This window comes from Crassostrea angulata, chromosome 8 (assembly GCF_025612915.1).
Source record: "Crassostrea angulata isolate pt1a10 chromosome 8, ASM2561291v2, whole genome shotgun sequence".
Classification (NCBI taxonomy): Eukaryota; Metazoa; Mollusca; class Bivalvia; order Ostreida; family Ostreidae; genus Magallana; species Magallana angulata.
This window is the reverse complement of record NC_069118.1, coordinates 9,158,715-9,182,602: the sequence shown is the minus strand read 5'-3', so window position 1 is coordinate 9,182,602 and position 23,888 is coordinate 9,158,715. Positions and strand designations below refer to the sequence as shown.

The window sequence follows — 23,888 nt, the reverse complement described above, 5'->3', positions numbered from 1 at the left end:
CATGTCAGAACACATGCATTGTCATTAAACGTAAAACAATGCATGCGTGTATGCTAATTAATTATCATCGAAAAATCACAATAAATTGCTAATTACTGATTAAGTTTCATTGATAATTTAGAATAACTAAAATTAATCAACGTTATATGTTGTAGTTAATGCAAGATTAATAATTAAATATGGGTTGATAAAAGTGAGCTCAAGTAATTATATATCTTACACTTTTAACTACCAAAATTTCAAGTTATATTTCATATAATTATATAGCCAACTTATTAATGAAATGTAAAAGGAAAAGGGGCTTAAAAACCCCATTGTACAGGAAAGGAACGCGTTCAGCTAGGAGAGTGACCCATATCGGTTCAGAGATAGTCATTAAAAATAAAATCAATATGCAAGTTCTACGACTTCACTTATTACTCAAACAGGCACTATCTAGACGCATATATAATTTAAAAAAATCTCTCAAAATCTTCAGTTCCAAATTCAAGAAGTGGAAATCAGTCTTTAACTGTTCAGTCCGCCTGGAAAAAATGTAATGAGCATAGTGAAATAATAGATAGTGTAATATTTAAACATTAAAGAATCACATGTACAAGAGCTCAATTAGAAGCACAATGAAGCACAATGTTATACTGCATGTAGCACAGCTTTTTAAAAGTATTACATGTATTTTTACAATTTCCAGTGTCTTTTGCTATGATAACACGAACAATCGATTTTGTATCGTATGGCGCTATTTTTCGGTGCTATCGATGAAATTTCCCACAAAAAGTAATTGCATGGTTTTGTATTCCTCAATGATATGTAATTGTACGTGTCGTTTACTGAATTTTATTTTTATCAAATTAAATTACAAGTTACGATTATACACGAAACTAAAAACTACTTTTTTTTTTTTTTTTTTTTTTTTTTTTTTTACATGTCTTTGTTTTGCTTACATAGGCGTCGGAACCGGGGGGGGCTAGGGGGGGCTTAGCCCCCCCACTTTTTTTGCAAAGTTATACCTAACCATTAGAAACATAGCATGATAGAGGGTTCAGCCCCCCCACTTTTTTTCGCAGGAAAGATTATCGTTCCTCATTTACCTTGAAAGATTGAGAAGTTAGATTCAGAAGATACTAGCCCCCCCCCCCCCCCCCCCCCCCCCCCGACGGATTAGGAATTTCATGATTTTGGAAAAAAAAAATTGGGTAAGTAATTGTTTTTTTAGAAGTATAGGCATACTCCCCCCCCCCCCCCCCCCCCCCACGGATTAGGATTTCCATGATTTATGATTATGGGAATTACTTTTTTCTCAATACTTCTGAGGATTAGTCTAGCCCCCCCACTTTCAATTTGCTTCCGACGCCTATGGCTTACATGTATGTGTTGGTATGGTAAACCTTTCGTATTCTAAAATGTTACATATTTTTCCATACTAATCTTGCTCTCGTAATATTTTACTTAACGATTTCTTTCTTTCATTCTTTTTTTCTTTCCATTTTTTGGTTTGATTGTTACTTATTTCATGCCTGCTTTATTTCGCCTTTATAATGATATCCTTGTTCAACTTGTTGATTATCTTTGTTTGCATTGGTCGTTAATCTTTTCGTGATCGTCGGCCTTTGTAGAATCAAACACATCCGTTATTCACGAGCCCAGTACGATTAGCGACATTAAATAGAGGTTGTAGAATCTACCTCTAAGAAAAAAGACCAATAAACTATTCATGATGAGTTGCTTTGCCGGGGGCGCGATGACTCGGTATTGTCAATTGAAGTTTTCCTTATCAGTTGCATCCTTCCTTCGGATTGATTTTGCCTGGACAACATGTCCGGGAATCCATCAAGTCCCCTTACATATTTACCCAGCCCGCGCACTGTTTTTCTCATTGTCAGTGGCATCTTGAATTGGAAGGAATTTCCGTAGGAAAATTTTACGTCAGAACACAAACTATTTTTATCAAACATGCCATCCTATCAATTGAATCTGACGCATGGAAAGCAAAGCACCAACTAAAAACACCAATTGTCTTCGAATTTGCTATTGACTAAAATCTGTTTTCGGGAAGATTTTCTGTTTTTTATATCTCTAATGTAATTAGCAAAGTTCTGTTAGATATTAAAGCAATCATAAAAGATACTTGAGCAGACATGAAGAGTTTGGTCCGTCTTTTTCTGTTGTTTTAAGGATGTATAAAACATGAGGATCTTTGTGCTTGGACCCCCGGGATGCGGAAAATCCAGCCTCGTCTCCGCTTTATTTGGATTGACGGAGCACGACAATAGAACTAGTTGTGACAATGGAGTTACCATTCATACATGGGAATGGCGACCGCAGGGAGGTGAGTGTAATTCTTTAATTAAAACGAAATCGTATGAAAAAGTAAAACGGTCGTTTATTTTATTGATATTTTTAAAAACCTTAAAACTTTTGATTTATCATAATTTAGATATGTATAGAAAATCATTTTGAAAGAGAACATTTCTTTAAAATGCCTAGCAGATAAATGTTGTTTTTTTTTTTATATTGAAGTGTCATCGTTCACAGAAGATGCGGACGACAAAGGGAGGGAACTGGTGGAGATCTGGGAGTGGTCTGGAAAAAAGGTAAGGATTACCTCTCTATACAAGTAAGAGTTACCTCCCTATACAAGAAGGCCTTGCATCTCTATACAAAAAGGATTAAATCCCTGTATGAGTAAAACTAACCTCCCTGTACAAGTAACAGTTACCTTTTTGTACATGTATATGTAACCTCCCAACACAAGTATAAAGGGTTACCTCCCTATACAAGTAAGGTTAACCTGCCTGTACATGTAAGGATAACCTCCCTGTAAAACTAACAGTTACCTCCCTGTACATGTAACAGATACCTTCTTGTACATGTAACAGATGCCTCTTTGTACATGTTACATTTACCTCCCTGTACATTTAACAAGGGTTATCCTGGACATGTAACAGTGACCTTCATGTACATGTAATGGGTACCTCCCTATACCTGTAACGGCTACCTTTCAGTATAAATGTAACACCTACCTACCTACCTACCAGTTCATGTAACAATAGTCTTCCTGTTCATGTAACAATTACCTCCCTGAAAATGTAACATTTACCCCCTTGCACATGTTACAGTTCCATCTCTGTACATGTAAGGGTTACCACCCTGTGTAACTAAGAGCGACCTCCATGTATGTTTAAGATTAGCAGGAAACATCTCTATGTATGTTAAAGTGATCCCCCTGTACATATAAACGTTATTCTTTTCTGCATAAATAAGAGTTACTTTCCTGTACAACTGTTGGTTATCTCCACGTAGAAATAACACTTAAGTTGCCTTTATTTACAAGTAAAGTTACCTCCAGGAATATGTAAGGATAACATTCCTGTACATGTAAGGATTACCTCCCTGTACAATTAAGAGTTAATATCATGTTTAAGTATAGGTTACCTTATTTGTATGATTTAGGTTACCTAAATATACAAGAAATGGTTTAAATCCTGTACACTTATGGTATAAATGTACTTTTATGAATAAATAAAAATGTCCGTGTTACATCCCTGCTCAAGTAAAGGTGTCTGTCATATACATATGTAAAGACTACCGTACTGAGTATGAGTTACCTTTCTGTACAAGTAAAAGGTTACCAGCCTGTACAAGTAAGGTTAGCCTCCCTCTTAATGTAAGGATTACCTTCCTGTGCATGTGCGGGTTACCTCCCTAAATATGTAAAGGTTTCCGACCTTAAAAATAAGGATTTCATTTCCATACAAGTAAAAATTACCCCCTGTTCAATTAAGCGTTACCTCCCTGTACAAGTAAGAAGTACTTCTTGGTACAAGAGTTATTTTCCTGTAGATGAAAAGAATGGGTTAAATCCTTGTACAAATAACGGTCACCCCATTGTACAAATAAGGGTTTTCTCTCGTTACAAGAGGTATCTCCCTGTAGAAGAAAGGATAAACTCCCATTACAGGTAACAGTTACCTTCCTGTTAAATGTAAGGGTTACTTCTCCGCAAGAAAGGGTTAATTCCCTGTACAAGTAAAGGTAACTTTCCTGTACATGCAAGTAAACCTCCATTTACATATAAGGGTTTTCTTTCTTTAGAATAAAGTTTAATCTCCCATACAAGTAAGGTTCACCTGCATGTGCAATACGTAAGGATTACCTCCCTCTACAAGAAAGTTTTATCACCCTATGCAAGTAAAGGTTTCCACTCGTACAATAAAGGTATACTATTGTTTACTGCTAAGGGTTACCCCCTGTATAAAAAAACCCTACCTTTCTTATAATTAAGGGAAACCTCCTTGTTAAAGAAAGCGCCATCTTTCTGTACAGTAACAGTTATCTCAATATGTACGTGTACGGTTTACCTTTCTGTACAAGTAGACGGCACGCGAGGTCAGGAAAAACTAAAACTTACAAGTAAGGATTACCTCCACGTAAGAGTAAGGCTCATCTGAATTCATGTAAAAGTAAGGAATACTTTCCTGTACAGGGTTACATCCCGATCCAAGTAAGGGTTATTTTCCTGTAAAAGTAAGAGTTACCCCTACATACATAAAGATTATCACCTTGTACAAGTAAGGTTATCTCCCAGCATGTACATTGAGGGTCATTCCACAAGCACAGGCTCGTAGCATCGTTTTTGAAAGGGGGGGGGGCAGACTCATCCAAAAAATCTTGACAAGCAAAAAAAAAAAAAAAAAAAAAAAAAAAAAAAAAATAAATGGAAATTCTATCTTTCCTAAAATCTTCAAAATCCTAATCCGTGGGGGGGGGGGGGGGGGGGGGGCCTAGCTGGCTGGCATAGTATATAACTTTAATTTCAACCAACCAAATTTGGGGGGGGGGGGGGGGGCTGGCTGGCTGGCGTAGTATAAAACTTCAATTTCACTCCTCCTTTCCTAATTTTCATATCAATTTTTTACATACTCCCAAAAAAGTTGGTGCTTGTGCTACGTGCCTGAAGCAAGGTTTACCTGCCTGAGGTGTAAAAGTAAGGAATACTTTTCTGTACAAGAAAGGGCTACCTTCATGTCCAAGTAAGGTTAATTTTTCTGTGAAAGTAAGAGTTACCCCTTTTTAGGTAAGGGCTACTTCCCTGTACATCTAAAGATTACCTTCCTGTACAAAGGAAAAGGAATTACAACAACATCGCCCCAATGTCAAATCGAATCTCGGCATGCAATTATTACTACATGTAGTTGTCAAAATGGTACCTGTGTCATGTTGTAAATTTTGAATTTACCGGGTGGCAGTAAATACAAAATTTACAACAGTAAATTTTGTATTTACTGCCACATGACACCTGTCGCTGCAATCCCAAAGGTTTACACTGCTAATAAAACCCGCCATGAACTTACACCGTATAAATGATCTTATCACCAAATACACAGAGGTCATCCAGGGCCATCTTTACTAAAGTCAAAGCTTATTTCAGAAGTCTCATTATTTTAATTTTGTCTTTGGTGGAACAGATAATTCATACTGCAGTGAATCTGCTTAAACTAAATCACTTTGTTATACTTTCATGTTAAATACTGAAATCTGATTGGTTAAGACGCAGTTAATAATATTTACTATTACCCTCAGCGTTAGCAACGCACTTGGCAACGGGTAACATTAAAAAATGTTACATGCGCTAAAATTATGCGCGTACGGTTCGCTGTAGAATTCACGCTATTCCTATATAAAAGCAGTAACATTTTCTTAAAATTTTTAAAAAAGACATTCAGTATAACAAAATAAATAGTGCCTGTTTGGGAGGATAACAGTTGAAATTGACACCCCTCGAAAACCATTGTCAACCTCCGCTTCGCGTCGGTTGACAATGGTTTTCTCGGGGTGTCAATTTCAACTGTTACCCTCCCAAACAGGCACTATTTATATAATGTTCTATCTTCGGCCTCTCTCTCGTTACAGATATTCCGCGGATTGCAGAGTTTCTTCTACACCGGAAGTTCTCTGTATCTGCTTTGTCTGCCTGTTGACGGCATGGAGGCAGCGGACGATTTCCTACAGACCTGGATGGATATTCATTACAAGGCAAGGCAGTGACGTCAAACGTCATAACGCTGTTACTTACATTTCATTTGAGTTGTTGTATTCTTTCATTCATTCATTCATATACGTCAAAAATCCTAACAAATCAGTTGAAAAGAACAATTAATTAAATTTGGACTTTAGAAATCAAGATAGGAACGTCTTATATACATCATACATGTGTCTATTCATTATGTCCAGTAGAATTCACCAAACTTAACATAAAAATTTTTTTATTCATATTCATGTATATATTATTTTAATACAATTAAAAACCCGTTGTACCCGCAATATTTTATAAATAATTCTGTCTTGAACTTCAAGATTTTGACGCAATATGCTTTATATTTTTCAAAATAAATTTTGATTATTTATTAATTTTGCCATTAAATAGTACCAAGGTATCAAGTATAGCGGTAATGTTTTGTGCATATCAAGGTTAATTAGCTTTTTCTACAGTCGCTGATTTCGGAAAACAGAGCAATTCCTCTATCTTAGATTACGAATGTGTTTTTTTTTCATTGTCAGATATCAAATCCCGATGTTGTCATCATATTTACACAGTGCTTCGGAAAAACTCGGACAGCAAACTACCACGGCTTTAGGGTAGAGCTGGTGAACCGTATCAAAAAGATCCAAAAAAGTGTGACAGGATCCAACACAAAGGGGTAGAAAGTCATCTCATCTCATTCACAAAGCATTTACAACTAGAACCATTTTAACAAGAGCTTGGACTTTCGGTAGTTGGTCAAACAGCAACGTGACGTAGGCCTGTCTATTTCATTGCTGGCGTTTTAGTCATGGCTCTTTGAAATCAACAAGATTTTTTGGGGATTTTGAGCTAAGACTACGCAATTGATGCATATTTTTCTTGAAACCAACGTCATTTTAAACTTGTTTTGACGCAAGAAATAGATAGTTACGTCCTAACGAAAGTCCAAGGTTTTGTTAAAATGGTTCTAAAGCACATTCACACACACACACACACACAACTGAAGCACTGATTTTCTTTTATATTTTACAATACTGTTAAAAATATTTTTTTCAGGAACTTGATATCTGACAGCTTGACAAAGCTGGAGAAAAGTTTAGTATCAGACCCAAAACCGGAAGTTGTGATACATTTTGTGGACCTCCACCAGAAAAAGGTAAATTAGTGTCCTACTGTATGTAAATTAAAGAAAAAAAGTTTCATCGAAGAGAGAGAGAGAGTGAGAGAGAGAGAGAGAGAGAGAGAGAGAGAGAGAGAGAGAGAGAGAGAGAGAGAGAGAGAGAGAGAGAGTAAAAACCCAAATATTCCCAATTCTATCTACTTCTCTTTTTTCAGGGAATTAACGAAGTAAAAATAACGATTCAAAACATCATAAAATGTAAAACAGAGTGGCATTCACAATTTACAAAGGAGCATCCGTCAGTCAGGAAAATCATAAGGAATGTTAGATCTTCGACGACCGCTCTGATGAAAGAAAGCGACTTTCTCAAAGTCATGAAAGAAACCAAAGCAGATGAAGACATGATGGACTTCCTAGAATCAAAAGTAATAAATTGTGTTTGGTAATAATTATTCTTTACCTTTGTCTTTATGATTTGATAAATTGTTAGAACCATTTTAACAAGACCTTGGATTTTCGGTAGGAAGTAATTATATACATGTATCTATTTCTTGCATCAAATTAAATTTGAAAATGACGTAGGTTCGAGTGAAATATGCATAGATTGTAAAGTCTAAGGTCAAAAGCCAGACACAATATTGTTAATTTCAAAGAGTCATGGCTGAGTGGCTAGCAATGAAATAGACAGGCATACATCACATTGCTGTTTGACACAACTACCAAAAGTCCAAGCTCTCGTTGAAATGGTTTCGATTTCACGCTGTTCACAAGATACGCGTCGATGCTTAGGGTAGCTGAGAAGTAACGGTTCTTTCTCGTACAGCACCAACCGTGAAACAAGACGGTTTCAGATAGCCTCAACACATTTACTTAATTCTATTGCATAGGTTTATGGCGAAGAAACAATTGCCACCCGATTCTAAGAATCATCTTTCATGTCCAAGATTCTAACCCATGCACGACCATCTGCACACTTGGCGGTTATGTACCGACTACCGGTGATCAGTTTTAAATGCAGTTTGCACAACAACGATACTCATAATATCAATGAATATAATGTGCAAGAAAAAAATCACTTCGAAAACTCATTTGTTTAAAATATCTAAGGTAGTTATCCTATTTGTGTATACACATAACTTACTGAATCTTGGCGATAGGAGTGGTTTGTGACACACACCTTACTGCTTACCATCTACATGTAGTAGCAATCTTAAACTCATATACTGTACTCTGTCCCGGGTTTTTGCTTCCACCACTTTTCGCTTGATATTTCGATGATAATAAATACCTTTATGCTCAAACTACGTTCATCCACTAATATGAAAAATGTCCAGATTATCTGTTTTGAAACGCCCCCTCTACCGCTTAAATTCAGGTTTCAATACACATCCCAAAATAGAAAGTCTACGGACATTTTGCATTGCATCAGCCATTAACAAGCCCGGATGATAATGTTGAAAAATTGCGCGAGATGTCCCGAGTACTTCCGAATGGAGAAAAGACGTAAACATTTCTCAGTATAAATCTCCGTAAGAAATTTGTTTTCGTTCCTGTAAACTTTTATGAGTGTAAAAAGGATAATTTGTCAATGAAGTTATCTTGGATATTTTCCATTTCATCGATTTCAGCTGTACTTCTTTCACAGATATGTGTATTTTTATTTAAAAAAACTTGGGACAGGCTATAATTATAAATTTTGTTGCCTACTGCAACTACGAATGTCAATAACCTGTAATAAATGCGTTCAATTTACAGAATTGCATTCTTCGACTGTACCCAGTAAGTGAGGAACCCATCATCAGTACGGATCCCCGGACCCTGGCACTACTGCTGGTGTCAGTACATGTACTGGACCAGGCCAAAGTCTACCAGTTCGACTCCAGGAAGTTCTGGGGCGCAAATCCCGCCCACCGGCCGGACCCCGGGGTACTTGTTAAAACCCTAGAGGACGTGGCCAAACAGGGGATACTCCGGGAGAGCCTCATCCCTCTGTTGTGGCAGGTATAATTGATTTTTGTTTAGACGAGATCGCGATTTACATCTGCGTATCCAACCAAAAACGTTCACTTTTAACCCAATCTGTGAACGCGGTGTTTGTAAGAAGGGGAGCGGGTCATAAATCCTTAATTGACTTTGCAAGAGGGATTAAAAACTTTCTTTTCATTTAAAAGGAGAATGAAAATCCCCAAAGTACTTCATTGAATATGGTTAAGTTAAGGTTCTGGATTTATTTACAATATATATATCAGAATTATTTAAAAATTATGATTTTTACAACAAAACGAGCTAGCAAAAATGAAATTAAAGACTTAGTGTTCTTTTGTGGAAAGTAAAATAACTATTTCAAATTTAATATTCATGATTTGGCATGTGTCAGAATATAACAGACAAGGAGTGGGATATCCTACACACGATAGAGATTCTGAACCAGCTAGGGATCTTTACCCCGTGCGACACCAGGAAGTCACGTGATTGCGACATCGTCTTGGAAACGTTTCCTGGGCTCCAGAGTGACCGGGCCTTCCAGCTGACTCAGGTGGGCCTGACCCCCAATAAGGGACCGGTAAGTAAACGCAAGTATATACTCTGCAAATTATTTAATTTCAAGTCAATATCTTATCGTATGAATATTTTTAGTCCTTGAAAAGAGATTGTTTAACTATATATGATACTGCACTCACGTAGAACATCACTCTTGAATTCGCTCTTTCTTCATGATGAAAATTTGAATACTTGAAAAATGATAAATGATGAGATCAAATGAATTTTGATATGTTGACAGTTATCAAACCATTTAAATGAACACTGCTCCGTGTCCCCCTCAGACGCTGAATTGGACGCCGACCCCCGCCCCGGACGACATTGAGATCACCGTCCGGTTTATAGCGGTCCTGGGGTTCCCCTCTGGATTTAGACAGCTACTCGTCGGAGGCTGTAGGAACGTGAGTCGGCTACACGAGGCACACTACTGCTGGACGTGGAACGATGGGGTCCTAATGCAATATCCGACGGTGAGATCTCTCTCTCTCTCTCTCTCTCTCTCTCTCTCTCTCTCTCTCTCTCTCTCTCTCTCTCTCTCTCTCTCTCTCATGAAACGTTATTTATTTTAATTCACATATAGTAGGACAAAAAATAAACCTTTTTCTGGTGGAGGTCCGCAAAACGTATTACAACTTCCGGTTTTTGAGTCGGATACCAGACTCTTCTCCAGCTTTATCAAGCTCTCATATATCAAGTTCCTCAAAAAAATATCATATTTCGTTTCATATACACATAAACAAACTATTAATTTGATACAATGCAATTTTTTTGTAACAGGTGACCATCCGAATCGATCTTCTCTCAGATACAGTTGAGATGCGCGGGAGAACTATTGCGCTGGATCATGAGTCGGAACAGGAAGCAGTAGGCGCCATCTGGAGCTTTTTATCTTATTCACTTTCGGCAATAGAAAACATTAAACACAACTGGAAAAATCTCCACCTAGAGGTAATCTATTTTGCACCGGAGATTGAAGATTAAACATTATTTGATTCGATTGGATTAACTCTTGCTTTAAAAATGTACCTTTTGACACAGACAAATTGTAAAGCGGCATACTAAAAGCTTGATAATGAAATGAAATTAATGGTTTTAACAAGATTATAAGTCCATTACATTTAGATAATTTAATTTAAATGACCGCCTCCGATAAATTTCTTTTCAGAGAAGTATCCGAGTGATAGATTCTAGTCAAGGGTCTAGATTCGTGAAAACCGGATCATTCCGGGCGGGCTCTCTACGAGGGAGCCACAGTCAATTCATCTCCGTAAAAGACATTTTCAACAACCCGAACGAAAGTCGGAAGGATCTTATTCCATTGAAAGGTAAAGCTCAATTTTCATGCAGCTGTTATGAAGCAATAATTACATGTACTTTTATTACTATTTTTTATGTTCAATCAAGAATTACGTAAACTATTACAACATATATTATGCTTCTTTTATATATTTTGCATTCATTTTATTTTTCATGTTTTTTGTATGATTATTTATTTCTTAATCTTTGGTTTTATTCTGAAGGTAAATAAATGTATTTTATGTTATTTTTCTTTATCAAATCTAAATTTACAAAGTATGAATATTGAAATTTTATATAACCCTTTTGTATTAGCAAGCTAGGTTAATATATTCTATGCCTTTTTATATTTTGGTTTTATTTCGAATTTATGAATTAATCGAAAGAATATCCACAAGTCAGGCAGCCCTCGAATGCAAAATACGCCATATATAACCAAACTTTCGATCTGTATCTTTATATATGACACAATGTGTAAACGTTTAAAAGCTATGATTTCGTTGTTTCCGTTTGTTCTATGTATTTTAATTACAAGATTAGATAATTGGGATTAGTACATTAGGCTCGAGGTGATTAAACTTCAGTACAGCGTACGTACCTTGTACTAGCACACGCCACCTACGAACGCCATTAATTATACAAGAGCTATTAGAAAAGCTTTGTACGTAAATACAATAAATCTATAGTGAACATTTGTGTTACGCCACGGGTAGCAACGCTTGCCATATAATGGTCAGTCTCCTCGCCACTAACAATGCTGTTAACAGCCGTATCTATAGGGATAAGTGTTGTCCGCATTTCGAAATTATAGCAACAAGTATACTAAAAGAGTGGAATTTAGATTAAGACAAGCAGTTACATTGGAGTAATTTGGTTGGTTGTCTTTTCAAACAGCATCATTCTATGTATTCTGTGTAATTCTCTTGAATTAAACGATTATAAATAATTTATATAGACCTTCCTTCCGAGTGTGATTATTTGGGATTTGTGAAGCATCTCGCGGCAAAAAGTCAGAAAGACAAAAACCAAACTTGTGCTACAAGGAAACCCCCCACAAGGATTCCCGAGAGGAGGGACAGTGCTCTGACGTCAGAAGGGAGGGAGACATGTCCCCCAAAGGTAGATGTTTGTGTGGATATACATGTAGTTTAAATACATTTAAATGTTATCAAAATTAGCCCTTCTCTACGATACATTATACAAGTAGCGTACCGTTGATAAGCAATCTAACAATTTAAAATTTTCCATTACATTGCTAAATTTTACCAAAACATTATATCTGCATGGCATGTGTCCGATTGGCTATTCTTATTGACGAAGATTTTGTACAATTTCACGTCATTTCAAAGATGTCGGAGCACTTGCAATTATAGTCCTATTTAGATTTGTGAATGGTGATCACCTTGTAATGTGTGATTAAGGACAAAAGACATCGAATCGATTTTGTCCCTGCATCATTATTTCCATTTAGATAGGATTTTGCATTTGGTGGGATTAATTTTTCATTTGAACATACAATGAACAAAAACAATAACCATTCAAATGCACTGGCGTTCATGTTATGGGACGTGTTTTATACGACATTACGAAGCTAATCAGTACGTTCTGTTTTCTTTTGTACTCCATTCTGGACAACAACATTTTGTCTTAATTAAAATTAAATGAAATCATTTTTTTTTTTAAAAATCAACAATGAAATATATTTCAGAGAAAACAAATCACGTGGATTCTTCACAAAAACCCTCACCAAAGTAAAAGGATGACGTCAGCGGAAGGGGTGACGGGGAGGGACAGGAAACCCCTAAACTCCCAGCATGCATCTGTGGACACTACAAAAAACGGGGATGTGAAGGATAGAGTTCTTATGGACCTTGTGAATGGATTCGTTCAAAAAATTCTCCGAAAAGGCATGGCTAAATACCAGGAGGACATCAAATCACAGAGGGAACACAACGTTACAGTAGGTGGCCCGTGATTTGCCAATTGTAAAGAGAAAACTTGTAAACCACCATTCTTTTCATTGGTGTGCAACAAGCAACCGATAAGACATGCTGTATACAGGGTTATTTTCGCCCTTGTACAATTGCAAATGGTTTCGCCCAGTCTTGAAGTCGCCCAGATGCAGTTGTGTTAACAAAGACATTATTTGCAATATGGAATTTGCCCCGTTTTTGGCCCTCTGACAACGAGAGCGAAAGATGCGAAAATAAAACGGGGGCGATTATTTCCCTGTATACAGTAATAAATTTGATAGATGTGTGATGAGATATTTAAAGTATTTTTTCTATGAAATAAAAAATAAATAAAATCGATAATACTAAAAACGGTACATCGCTATTGATACATGGAATACTGAAAATTGAACTTGTAAATCCACTGCAAGCTTCCTGGTCACATCAGAAAATAGGTTACTTATGCAAGCTAAAGGAACCATCACCAACCAAAGACAGGGATTACATAGCATGAGGTCTAAATCAGAATCTACGATTTTAAGTGACACTTGGTTACGTTTCTCAAGTTCCTAAATTCGTGAATGATGGATCTCCAGAGGAGATAGAAACAATCTATGAATCAAACTATACCCCAAAATTAACTAAACGTGTCATACAATATTCAAATATTTAAAAAAAAGAAAGAATTGAAATTACATTGAAAGTTGGATTATGGACTTTTAACTATATAACGGTATCAAAATTCGGTTCAAAATCTATACCATATAATATATATATATATATATATATATATATATATATATATATATATATATATATATATATATATATATATATATATATATATATATATATATTTATATATATGTTAATTTCTTTGCTTCCCTAATTACAGTGGTCCATATCAGCAGTGACGTCATTTCAAGCCACCAATGGAGAGGGTCCTGACGTAAAACCTGACGACAAGAGCACGGTCCAGACGTCGACTGATTGCGAGAAGAGCGAGTCTTTGTGTAGACCCTCCAAACTCTGTGTAATTCTCTAGATCAGATGTGTTGATGCCCAACTCCGAACTCTGTCAGTGTAGTTCTCTAGACTCAGCGTATTAACGCCAAACTCCAAACTCTGTGTAATTCTCTAGAATCATTGTATTAACGCCAAACTCCAAACTCGGTGTAATATTCTCTAGACTCAATTTATTAACGCCAAACTCCAAACTCTGTGTAATTCTCTAGACTCAGTGTATTAACGCCAAACTGAGTGAGACCAGTCTTGTACAACAACATTTAGTTCGCAAAAAAATGGGGAGTTGGATTTGACAATTTTAAAAAATGTTTGGTATCGTAAAGAGCATGCATGTTCAATTCAGTGTGCTATCAGAATAGAACCGACAGTAAAACAATTCCTATATGTGTTTCTTGTAAAGTGACAAACGATTATAAACATCATGACAGAAAAGTGTTTAAAAGTAATGGAATGCAAATAAATGTACAATATATTAATGGTTTTCTGCGAAATTCTACATCTTCTGTAGGTTGGACAAAAACACCATGCAGTCAATATTGATAGACATTGCAATACTATCTAGCCTGTGGCTTTATACAGTAGGAATTCAGAATATAATTCATCACAGATGCATACAGGTACATACTGTTAGCAAACAAACAGAACGCTTAATATGGCATTCTGGGAAGCTTTATTTCACAGTTTCTGATCCGTAAGCGGTTATGCCTCAACCAGTCTCCGCTCTTTCATTTATGCGCATGATCTGTGAAGTGTTTGTGACGACACACTGTGACAGGTACTTCCGAATGGTGTACTACGTAATCACTGACGCTGCCTAGAAGCGTTCGACGTAACTTCCCGTGTCCACGACTTCCGATTATGATGTTGCTTGCTTGTGCTTCGTTTGCGAGTTGAATTATGGTCTCACCCGGTTTTCCATAGTGTGTTTTTACACTTCCGTTAATCTAATGAAGAAACGAAGAAAACACGTGGTGTTGAATTACAGTATGTAATGAAACAAGAGAATGGAACTAATTCTGTAGGATTGGCGATGCTTGTTATTTGGACATGAATTCAGGAAACGCCAATGATCTCTAAGTTGATTACCATGATCGTAAATTTGATTGAAATCAAGATGAAATGACAGGCTTCTTTTGCTTCATAACAGTTATAAGGATTTAAAAAAACAAAAAAACAAACCCGCAGTTTGCAAATTTGATTTTTTCTCTGGTTTTTTTTTTATTTCACTCTTTAACAAACTATATTCAATTTAATATAATGTTTAAAGTGCAAACATATTATCTAATATATACAAAATTATATTCCCCATTGAGTCCACATGCTATTTTTAAAAATTGAAAAGATCCATTAAGTTTGTTTAATTTGGAAATGGCCGATATTCAATATTTGTTGGCTTCGTCAGATGATTAACAAAACAATCTAAATAACAAAGCAAATGGTATACTCGTCTGGTAATTGATTCGGAAGTTGGTAAGTAGGCGCAAAGTGAATACAAACCAATAGGTATCTATCTAGCATATGTATGTCAACGTTTGCAGGAACCATATGCTTGGCCGAATTCAAATTTTGTTGAAATGTATTTTTTTTTTAATTGTAACATTCATTTCACATGAATTTTTTTCTATTTTCAAAATTTATTTGATATTATATTCAGCTAGTGACTTGTGTAGGAAAGTGCAATGACATATGATGGTAAAGATTATATTTTGAAAATATTGATAAATTAATTAAACATTATGTATATTGAAAAAATGAATGTGTTTTATCTTAGCTTACCCCGTGGGCTTTGAGTTTATTTTCTATATCTGTTTTGAATTTGTTTTCCGTTTCCTCCTCTTGTGATAAAATGTTACAGACTGACTGGATGTCCGCCGTCCCCATCGCTAGTGTGAAGAAAGGAAGTCAGGGGAGAATTACTGTACAAGCTCCATTTGTATGGACAAAAAATAAGAACATGACCCTGAGACCATAAACTGAGAATTACGAAAATGTACAATGTATTTTGGGTTCCTTTTTATTTACTAGGGTAATCATTTCAAACCAGAAACCCCCTTGGATAATATTTCAAAAATGTTCATATAAACTCTCGTATAAATATTGATTTTGACATTATCAAAAAAGTAACTGCAAGTAAAACACATGCACAGATCCAGAAAAATTTCAAGGGGGGGGGGGGGGGGGGGAGGCTGGTCCGACGCCTATTTTCGATAATTTTATTAAGTGAAAATTTTCCCCCAAAATCCGCACGTTATAGTTTAGACCTATTCTCAGCTTTATAAGGTCTTTAAGCCTGGTAAGTTTGCCGGAAACCAAGAGATTCCTGTGTTGTGAACTGGAGCCAGACAGAACCAGATGTGGAGATCGGGTCACTGAAATATTAGTGAACTATTGACGGCCAGATAAAGGCTCCACATTAAGGAGCTACCTGGGTAAGTAAAGAAGTCAAGGGCATTCTTTTGATAATGCTCGCACTGTCATTTCATTCATTGATTTTTGTGTTCACGTATGTCAGATAACTGCTTATATCAATATAGTTCCAGACTTTACGGTTTATGAATTAATTTTACATATCATAAATAATATATATTTACATCATATGAGTATAAGTATATTTCCCCCTTATATCGCCAGAAATCCGATTTAATTCATTTAAACAGTTAAAATGAGTTTTACTTGTTGAAAATTTTCAATTTCAATGAGTCCATGACTAGTAAGATCCACTGGAAATTGTTTATAAGTACATGTATAAGGCGGAGTTCAATTCAACTTACTTTGTCCACTAGGGCAGGTTAAGTTCTATATCTTCATACTCATATATTTATACATTTTCCAGCGTCTTTGTCTGTGATAACACTACGAATTGATTTTGTATTCTACAGTCCAATAAATTCAAATGAAGTATTGCTGGGGCGCAAGCAGGTTTTGCATAATAAAAAGAAATGAAGATCACATAAATATGTCAATATTCTAATAATTAATCGTACAATGCCGAAAAATATATAAATATAAGTGATATTGAATAATTTCTTTGAATATTATCTATCATAAATCCCTTCAAGCTTTATTAGATTTGACCACGCCCTGGCCAAAATTATCACCTCATAATACCTGAAAATAATTCCTTATTCCTTATTCCTCATATAAACCACCAAAAGCATTGTATTGTACCTCCGTGGAACGCTTCATGTCTTTCTGAACAGTGAACAATGACCACGTGATCCCCAGCTCGTCTGAACTCTTTCTCGTACCCTGAAATTGTGAATAAAGTATTCCATAGGCAGACGTCGGAGATAATCGTTTACGGGAAAATGTGTCATTTGATCAACAATAATATCATTATTTAAAGAAAAACGAAATATACCATGACATCAGTGGCATGATATAATGACAGCAATGTCTAATAAGAAGCAAGGTCATTTGTCGTTCACCATGGTAACAATAATGTCCAACTGTTCGGATGAAGAAGCAGAAGATCTGTATATTGGTGATCAAATTTAATTCAGGCGTATCAAGATTTGGAAAACATTACATTTATAAATAAAAGGTATTCGTAGAAAAATGTCATAATTTTTGGATTTATGTTGTATTCCTTTTTTTTTCTTTTTTTCTTTTTTTTGCAAATCGTGTATTGCAATTTATCAGTATAAGGCTACTCCTGTTTTATGAAGGTTTAAATGTTATGTACCTATACAAAAATACTTACATTCGAATGCATATTCAGAATGCACGCTGCCGTCCATTGCAATCACCACAGTTCTTAATGATGTCATCCTGCTATAGTATTTACAATTCCAGCTTCAATAACGTGAAAAAATAAAGCATTTAATAGATTCAAGGGCTAAAATTGCGGAATGGTTGAGTCACGACAGATAGTATGTCCGGTCACTCGGCGGCCTCATTCCTGTGTTCGTCTGTTTATCTGATCACATTAAATCAACAGGTTGAAGAGTGACCCTGAAATAGACAAACGCGCGTTCCTGATCAGTACTAGTGCTATCAAGATCACACCTCACACCGGTGATTATATGTTGTGTGTGTGTCAAGTACCTGCTTCCTGATTCTAATGTACCCACACACATATATGCTTTATTTGCCACATATACCCACACACATGTGCCTCCTATCCCCAATGTTTCCCACATACATACTAAGTACCCAGACATAAAAGTGCCCTGTTCCCCAAATATACCCACACATATATGCCTCATGCTCCCCATATATACCCACAAATATCTGTATATGCCTCGTGTTCCCAATATGTACCCACACATATATGCCACCTGTTCCCTATGTATATAACCGCACATATATATGCTTCCTTTTCCCATATATGTAGCCACACACTTATGCTTTCCTTTACTCATATATACCCACACCTATATGCCTTCTGTTCCCCTTGTATACCCACAGATATATGCCTAATGCTCCCCATATATACCTACACACAAATTCTTTATATGCTCCATGTACCAACACATATTGCTTTATGTGTTCCTTTTACCAACACATATATGACTCCTTTTCTCCATATATACCCACACAATATATGCTTTACGTGCCCCATGTACCAACATGCTCACACCTGCTTTATGTACCCCATGTACCCATACAAACATGCCTTTTATGTATACCCACACTTAATAGCTTCGTTTGTCCCATGTATCTATATAAATGTACTGGTATATGTTTTAAGTGCCCCATGAAATGGTTTTTGTAATGCCCAAAGTACCCATGCATACACATGCTATTCATGTATCCGATAAACTAACTCATGTTTCCTATGTCACATACATAATATTCAAACTCAGTCCAATGTACATGTATACGCGTATAATCATGATTCTTGCGTCCCGTTGCCAACATAGATATACTTCTTGCATGTCCATAGTATACACACATGCCTTCAATCAAGAATATTTTCATAGTAATGATAAATCAATAGCTATGGTAAGAAATTCATATTGTTTGATATTATTGCGAATTTTCGATGATTACTTTAGTTCTATTTAAACGTTGGGTAAGATTCTAGCATACATTTCTAATTTTTTGACGTTGAAATGTTCTTAACAGATTAAGACCGATTTAAAGCTCTACTTCGTATTTGTGTCTCCTTACGTAAGGTTCGAGTTTTAAGGCTCAGACTATTTTATAACATGGCATCTCTTTTGTTTCCTTGTTTTAAATTAGTTATTAACTCCAAGTTTATCTCTCGCCTTAACGCAAAGATGATACAGATTTGTTAAACAATTTGTTGCATTTTTAATAACATTTAAACCCCCTAGTGCCCGGATGTTTAGAAATTCACGAAGCGTTTAAATCGATTATAAAAATCTATTAGATAGTGTCATTAATACTTTGTTATTTGGAATTAGGTTGACGGAAAATTCATCAACCATTTAAAAAAACATCTATAGATTAAGTGGTCAGTGTTAGGAAATACAATCGGCGTAAATCGTATAGTAGTAAACACGTAAATTCGGTAATGGGGAAACGGCACAGCAAATTAGCACCCCGAACTCTGGCGGAGCTGAGGGATCAGACAAACTTTACAGTAGAGGAAATCCAGGACTGGTACAAAGAATTCAAGAGCAAATGGCCCAAAGGCGTGCTGACATCGGAAGAGTTCAAGAAGGAATACTCGACTTTATTTCCGCTAGGGGACGCTTCAGAGTTTGCAAAGCACGTGTTCCGCGTGTTTGACCAGAATGCCGACGGGAAGCTGGACTTCCGTGAGTTTGTGTGCGGCTTCAGCATCGTGTTAAGGGGACGTATGGAGGACAAACTCAAGTTTAGCTTCCAGATGTACGACATCAATGGGAATGGATTCATCTCCCGCGAAGAAATGTTGGAGGTTCTCGCTGTGAGTAGCAATGTTTTTTTGCACCCATCTTGTTGTATCGTATTCTAAATGTATCTTCCATTAATGTTGTCACATTGTACATTTTCCACAAATCCAATTGTGAACATTTAAAAAGATCGGTTTGAAATTTCGATATTTTTTTTCAAGTCAGTAAATTTTTTTCCGTTATACAGGCGATGTACAAAGTGGAATCGTCCCTGTCCAACGTCCTTGACCGTGAAGATCCTGAGGAACGAACAGATTCTATTTTTAACCAAATGGACCTTAATTGTGATGATAAACTTTCTTTAGAGGAATTTATTGAAGGAGTGAAAAAGGACCCCCGCCTCGTCAAACTGATGGACATTTCATAACAAGGCAGCCGTCTGCGTTGATTTTCTTCAGCAGTGTTTTGACATTCGCGAATGTTTAGTCAGTTCGCATTTTTTATTTTATATATGTATGATTTCTTACATTATCACATGTATTTCCTGTTTTGATTGCGTCCCCCAACAGAGAGAATATCCAAAATTAACGTTTTTCGTTTGGCAAAAAGTATTCAGAGGAAATAAGTCCATTCATTCAAATACATAGTATCGGCTATCAAAAGAGACCATATTTTGATGTTATCTCACAACCTTTCGTAAATAAATACACCTTTAATGTAGATTTTTTTATCTTGTTTATTCCGTGACAGTGAACAACAATAAATATGGCACTGATGTAAACATCAAAAACATGTATTCAATTTTGCTAAAATTCAAGCATAAAAATAAAATGGAATATATATCCCTATGTAAATAGTCAGATTTAGAAGACTGCAACATTATACTTGTTGCAAATGCTGTATAGATTCGAGATACATAGACTGCATCAACCTCTTTATAGCAAACACGAAACTTTAAGCAATCCTCTCATATTCAGACTTTGCAATTCCTTGGTTTCCATCCACTGATTCCCGAGTTCTCGCAGTTTCCTATTTTGTCCGGGGCTGCAATGACGTCACTTCTGGTGTTGTATTTCGTCTTTGTGACTATGATGACGACACACGACAACAGGCACGTGAGAATGGTGGACGATGTAATCGCTAACAGTCCCTGTAAATGTCCGCCGGAGTTTCCCCAATCCACGGCAGCCGCAGATGATGACGTCAGCGTGTTCTTTTTTGGCAGTGGAAATCACCATCTCCCCAGGGTTACCAACGCCCGTTTTCACCGTTCCAGTCAACTGTCGTAAAAATCATATTTCGTCAACATTTCTTTATTTGCATCTCAATTGATTTCAGCAGATCATTGCTAAATACATGTCCATGTAGTAGTTTTAGTTTTCATGAATGGATGTCGTTTAATGTAGTCGTTAACTATAGGTGTTTGACATTCAAAGCCTTTCTTATACGTAATGATTTACGAATTACGAACACATTATTATATAAGTTTGGTACAGCAAATAGCATTCAATTGTAGATTGTGTTGATATCATCTTTGCGCCGGCAAAACTTTTTACCTTGTTTACTATGAGTTTTTTCTCAAGTTGTTTCTTTAAATTCGCCTCTTCCTTTTCCTCCTGGGCTAATATCTCACAAACCATTTTGACATCTGCCGAACCTAGGGCTTTGACAGAATAAAATGCAATGTATACACTCTGATTTAAGAAAGACAGCTTCTTAAATGATCAAAATCAATCATTGCCTTATAAAGTATCTGAACATATCGACAGACCATTTATGATAACCCATATTCATTTGATCAATTTGATTAAAATCACATTCTTATTCGTTCACGTAGATTGCTAAAAGTGATTGGCATCGGTTTCAAGCTTGAACAAAATACTTATAAAAAACAAAAAGAAAATTTTACAATACATGATTATTTGCATAATGCAAAAGAGAATTTAAGTCAATATTAATATAACCTTGACCACAGTATAAATAGAACAAATTTGTGTATCAAAGATTAGCGATGAACTAACCTTCTCCTTACCTGCGTGGAATTTATCGTGTCTCTCTATACAGTGTATGAGCAGGACGAGGTCCTGGGGTGATCGGAAACTGTTCAGGTACCCTAGGAATGTACAGACTCGGGATTATAAAATCTATCAAGGCCCACAGATAACTGATGCACCAATCTCTTATCTAAAGGGCATCCCAGACAGCTGAGACAAGAGTTCATTGAAATTGATGATAATAATAAATCATCCTGCATGTATATCTTATATTAATAAAAAATTCATATATTAGGCTTATTTCCCATTCAGCTGGCGCAAAAGAGACAACGCGTGAAGAGTATTTATAAATAGACCCTCAAAGGTTAACAACCTGCATAAGTTGGCCCATTATCTAAACTTAAACTTTTTAGAAAAATATCCATTAGTCACTTACAATCGAAGGCGAACTCTGCGTGGACACTGCCGTCCATAGCTATCATCACTTTCCTCTCTTTTGTCTCCATTGTCGTCAACTTCTGTTTAAAATGAAATCAAAAGCACATATGTACGATAAGGAATTACACACGGTAGTTATCTTTAATACAAGTACGTGTAGCGGTTGTTTACCAGACAGATTAACGATTACTCTCTTAGAGTGAGAGAAGCCCAACACTGCTCAAGGCTGCATGGACAGTCAATACCGGAATACAATACATGTACTGTGTACGTGCATTAATGGCTTACAAAAAATGTTATGTATTAGACTTGGTAGGCGACTTCTCCTGTACTAAAATATTATTTGTACAAAACAAAAATATCTAAATATTTTATGACTGTTGAGGGTAATATACATGTAAAAATGTAGGCTTCTTTAGACTTCACATGTATTTACACACACCCCCCCCCCCAAACCAATGAAAGATATTCAATCTCTGATTTGCGTGGCAAAAAATGTCCACAGTATTCTCAACAGAAGACATTTTACAAGCTTGGACTGGATTAGCGAACACGTATTTATATATAAAGCCCATGTATAAATTTACGCAGTACATGTACGTAGATTATAAAGAAAGTAAAAGTACTCACAGAGTGTCGAGGTCAATCACTGTCAGGCTGTATGCCGAACCCGACTGAATAGTGCCTTTTAACCACGGGCACTGAAGTGCATTTATGCACATATAATATATTTACAATAACTTCCAGCGCCCGTGCATTTAACAATTTAAACAGTCTTGACAGTCTTGCATATTCAAGGTCTTATCTGCATGTGAACACCCACTTAAAAAAGATTAAATGTGATAAACTCCAGCCATGACCATCTTCATCAGATTATCAAGTACTTCAGATCGAGTCAAAAGGCTCGTTCATTTTCTTTAAGCCTTAACTGAATTCTTCCTCATAATCTTTTCTTCTCAAACGTGATGCATGCAGTCAACATTTGTATATTGAATCTAACCTGCTTGCTTGGTCAGCAATCATTCAGCAGAGAATTATGTGTAAAACACCTGCCATATTGTGATTCTCCTACCATAGGCGTCGGAAGCAGGGGGTGGGGGGGGGGGGATTGCAAAGTTAGACCTAACCATCAGGCACATAGCATCAGAGAGGGGCCAGCATTTTTGTCGCAGCAAGCGTAATTTTTCTTAAATTGACATATAAAAAAATTGAAGTATCAGGAAGCTGCCGTCCCCGCTTCCACATTAAGTATTTCATGATTTTGGGTATATTTTTTTTATGTAGGTAAGATTTTTTTTTGGAGTTAAAGTAATACTACGCTATCCGATAACCCCCCCCCCCCCCCGCGCCACCAGATTAGGAATTAATTTTTGGTATTAGTTTTTTTTTGCTTGTCAAGATTTCTAATTAGTCTACCCCCTCCTCCATACTTGCCAACCTCCAACATGTGAAAATCTGGTCATGACCAGATTTGGAAAGTAAAAAATCTGGTCATAGCGCGTAACGACATTCACGACATATTTATCATGCATAGTTCATACTAGGTACAATAGAAATATGTGTTAAAACTTATGTGGAATACTTTATTACAAAGAAGCATTTTAACTAACAGTTGCTGATTTTGAATTTTGTAAAGTGATCTGACACAGAAAATGGTAGGTTGTGTTTAGCTGAAAAAATGCAAAAAGAGTTTCTGCTACATTAACCTTGCTT

General features: G+C 36.2%; 4 protein-coding genes across 5 annotated transcripts; 2 read left to right on the top strand and 2 right to left on the bottom strand.

Annotated features, from left to right (window-relative positions):
- Positions 1–2,039: 2,039 nt before the first annotated feature.
- On the top strand, positions 2,040–14,112 carry LOC128161439 (uncharacterized). The gene is made up of 14 exons (XM_052824719.1): positions 2,040–2,326; positions 2,518–2,591; positions 5,911–6,033; positions 6,559–6,698; positions 7,079–7,178; positions 7,358–7,567; positions 8,898–9,143; positions 9,520–9,705; positions 9,968–10,153; positions 10,461–10,631; positions 10,849–11,008; positions 11,935–12,098; positions 12,688–12,939; positions 13,827–14,112. The coding sequence occupies exons 1-14, from the start codon at positions 2,185–2,187 to the stop codon at positions 13,974–13,976; spliced, it is 2,304 nt and encodes a 767-aa protein (XP_052680679.1). The 5' UTR covers positions 2,040–2,184; the 3' UTR covers positions 13,977–14,112.
- Positions 14,113–14,240: 128 nt separating this feature from the next.
- LOC128161440 (uncharacterized) lies at positions 14,241–17,887 on the bottom strand. The gene is made up of 4 exons (XM_052824720.1): positions 17,661–17,887; positions 17,126–17,206; positions 15,734–15,840; positions 14,241–14,901 (listed from the first exon to the last, which is right to left on the bottom strand). The coding sequence occupies exons 1-4, from the start codon at positions 17,725–17,727 to the stop codon at positions 14,683–14,685; spliced, it is 474 nt and encodes a 157-aa protein (XP_052680680.1). The 5' UTR covers positions 17,728–17,887; the 3' UTR covers positions 14,241–14,682.
- Positions 17,888–19,304: 1,417 nt separating this feature from the next.
- LOC128161591 (neurocalcin homolog) lies at positions 19,305–20,463 on the top strand. The gene is made up of 2 exons (XM_052824900.1): positions 19,305–19,817; positions 19,991–20,463. Exons 1-2 carry the CDS (start codon positions 19,440–19,442, stop codon positions 20,168–20,170), a joined length of 558 nt encoding a protein of 185 aa, XP_052680860.1. The 5' UTR covers positions 19,305–19,439; the 3' UTR covers positions 20,171–20,463.
- LOC128161592 (universal stress protein Slr1101-like) lies at positions 20,462–22,924 on the bottom strand. 2 transcript variants are annotated; one of them, XM_052824901.1, is made up of 5 exons: positions 22,806–22,924; positions 22,174–22,255; positions 21,776–21,856; positions 21,300–21,406; positions 20,462–21,023 (listed from the first exon to the last, which is right to left on the bottom strand). In XM_052824901.1, exons 2-5 carry the CDS (start codon positions 22,241–22,243, stop codon positions 20,799–20,801), a joined length of 483 nt encoding a protein of 160 aa, XP_052680861.1. In that variant the 5' UTR covers positions 22,244–22,255; positions 22,806–22,924; the 3' UTR covers positions 20,462–20,798. The 2 variants fall into 2 exon arrangements, with proteins under 2 accessions (XP_052680861.1, XP_052680862.1); XM_052824902.1 differs by lacking the exon at positions 22,806–22,924 and adding an exon at positions 22,347–22,529.
- Between the last annotated feature and the right edge of the window lie 964 nt (positions 22,925–23,888).

Bases quoted from the DNA above. Each gene is read 5' to 3' on its own strand.
- LOC128161439 (XM_052824719.1), top strand. From the start codon at position 2,185: ATGAGGATCTTTGTGCTTGGACCCCCGGGATGCGGAAAATCCAGCCTC. The intron at 10,632-10,848 runs GTAATCTATTTT...ATTTCTTTTCAG, and splicing joins GGAAAAATCTCCACCTAGAG to AGAAGTATCCGAGTGATAGA. The intron at 11,009-11,934 runs GTAAAGCTCAAT...TAATTTATATAG, and splicing joins GGATCTTATTCCATTGAAAG to ACCTTCCTTCCGAGTGTGAT.
- LOC128161440 (XM_052824720.1), bottom strand. From the start codon at position 17,727: ATGACATCATTAAGAACTGTGGTGATTGCAATGGACGGCAGCGTGCAT. The intron at 15,841-17,125 runs GTACAATACAAT...TCTTCACACTAG, and splicing joins ACATGAAGCGTTCCACGGAG to CGATGGGGACGGCGGACATC. The intron at 14,902-15,733 runs GTAAGCTAAGAT...TTTCTTCATTAG, and splicing joins ATAAACTCAAAGCCCACGGG to ATTAACGGAAGTGTAAAAAC.
- LOC128161591 (XM_052824900.1), top strand. From the start codon at position 19,440: ATGGGGAAACGGCACAGCAAATTAGCACCCCGAACTCTGGCGGAGCTG. The intron at 19,818-19,990 runs GTGAGTAGCAAT...TCCGTTATACAG, and splicing joins AAATGTTGGAGGTTCTCGCT to GCGATGTACAAAGTGGAATC.
- LOC128161592 (XM_052824901.1), bottom strand. From the start codon at position 22,243: ATGGAGACAAAAGAGAGGAAAGTGATGATAGCTATGGACGGCAGTGTC. The intron at 21,857-22,173 runs GTAAGTGACTAA...GTACATTCCTAG, and splicing joins CGCAGAGTTCGCCTTCGATT to GGTACCTGAACAGTTTCCGA. The intron at 21,024-21,299 runs GTAAAAAGTTTT...TTTTTACGACAG, and splicing joins AAAAACTCATAGTAAACAAG to TTGACTGGAACGGTGAAAAC.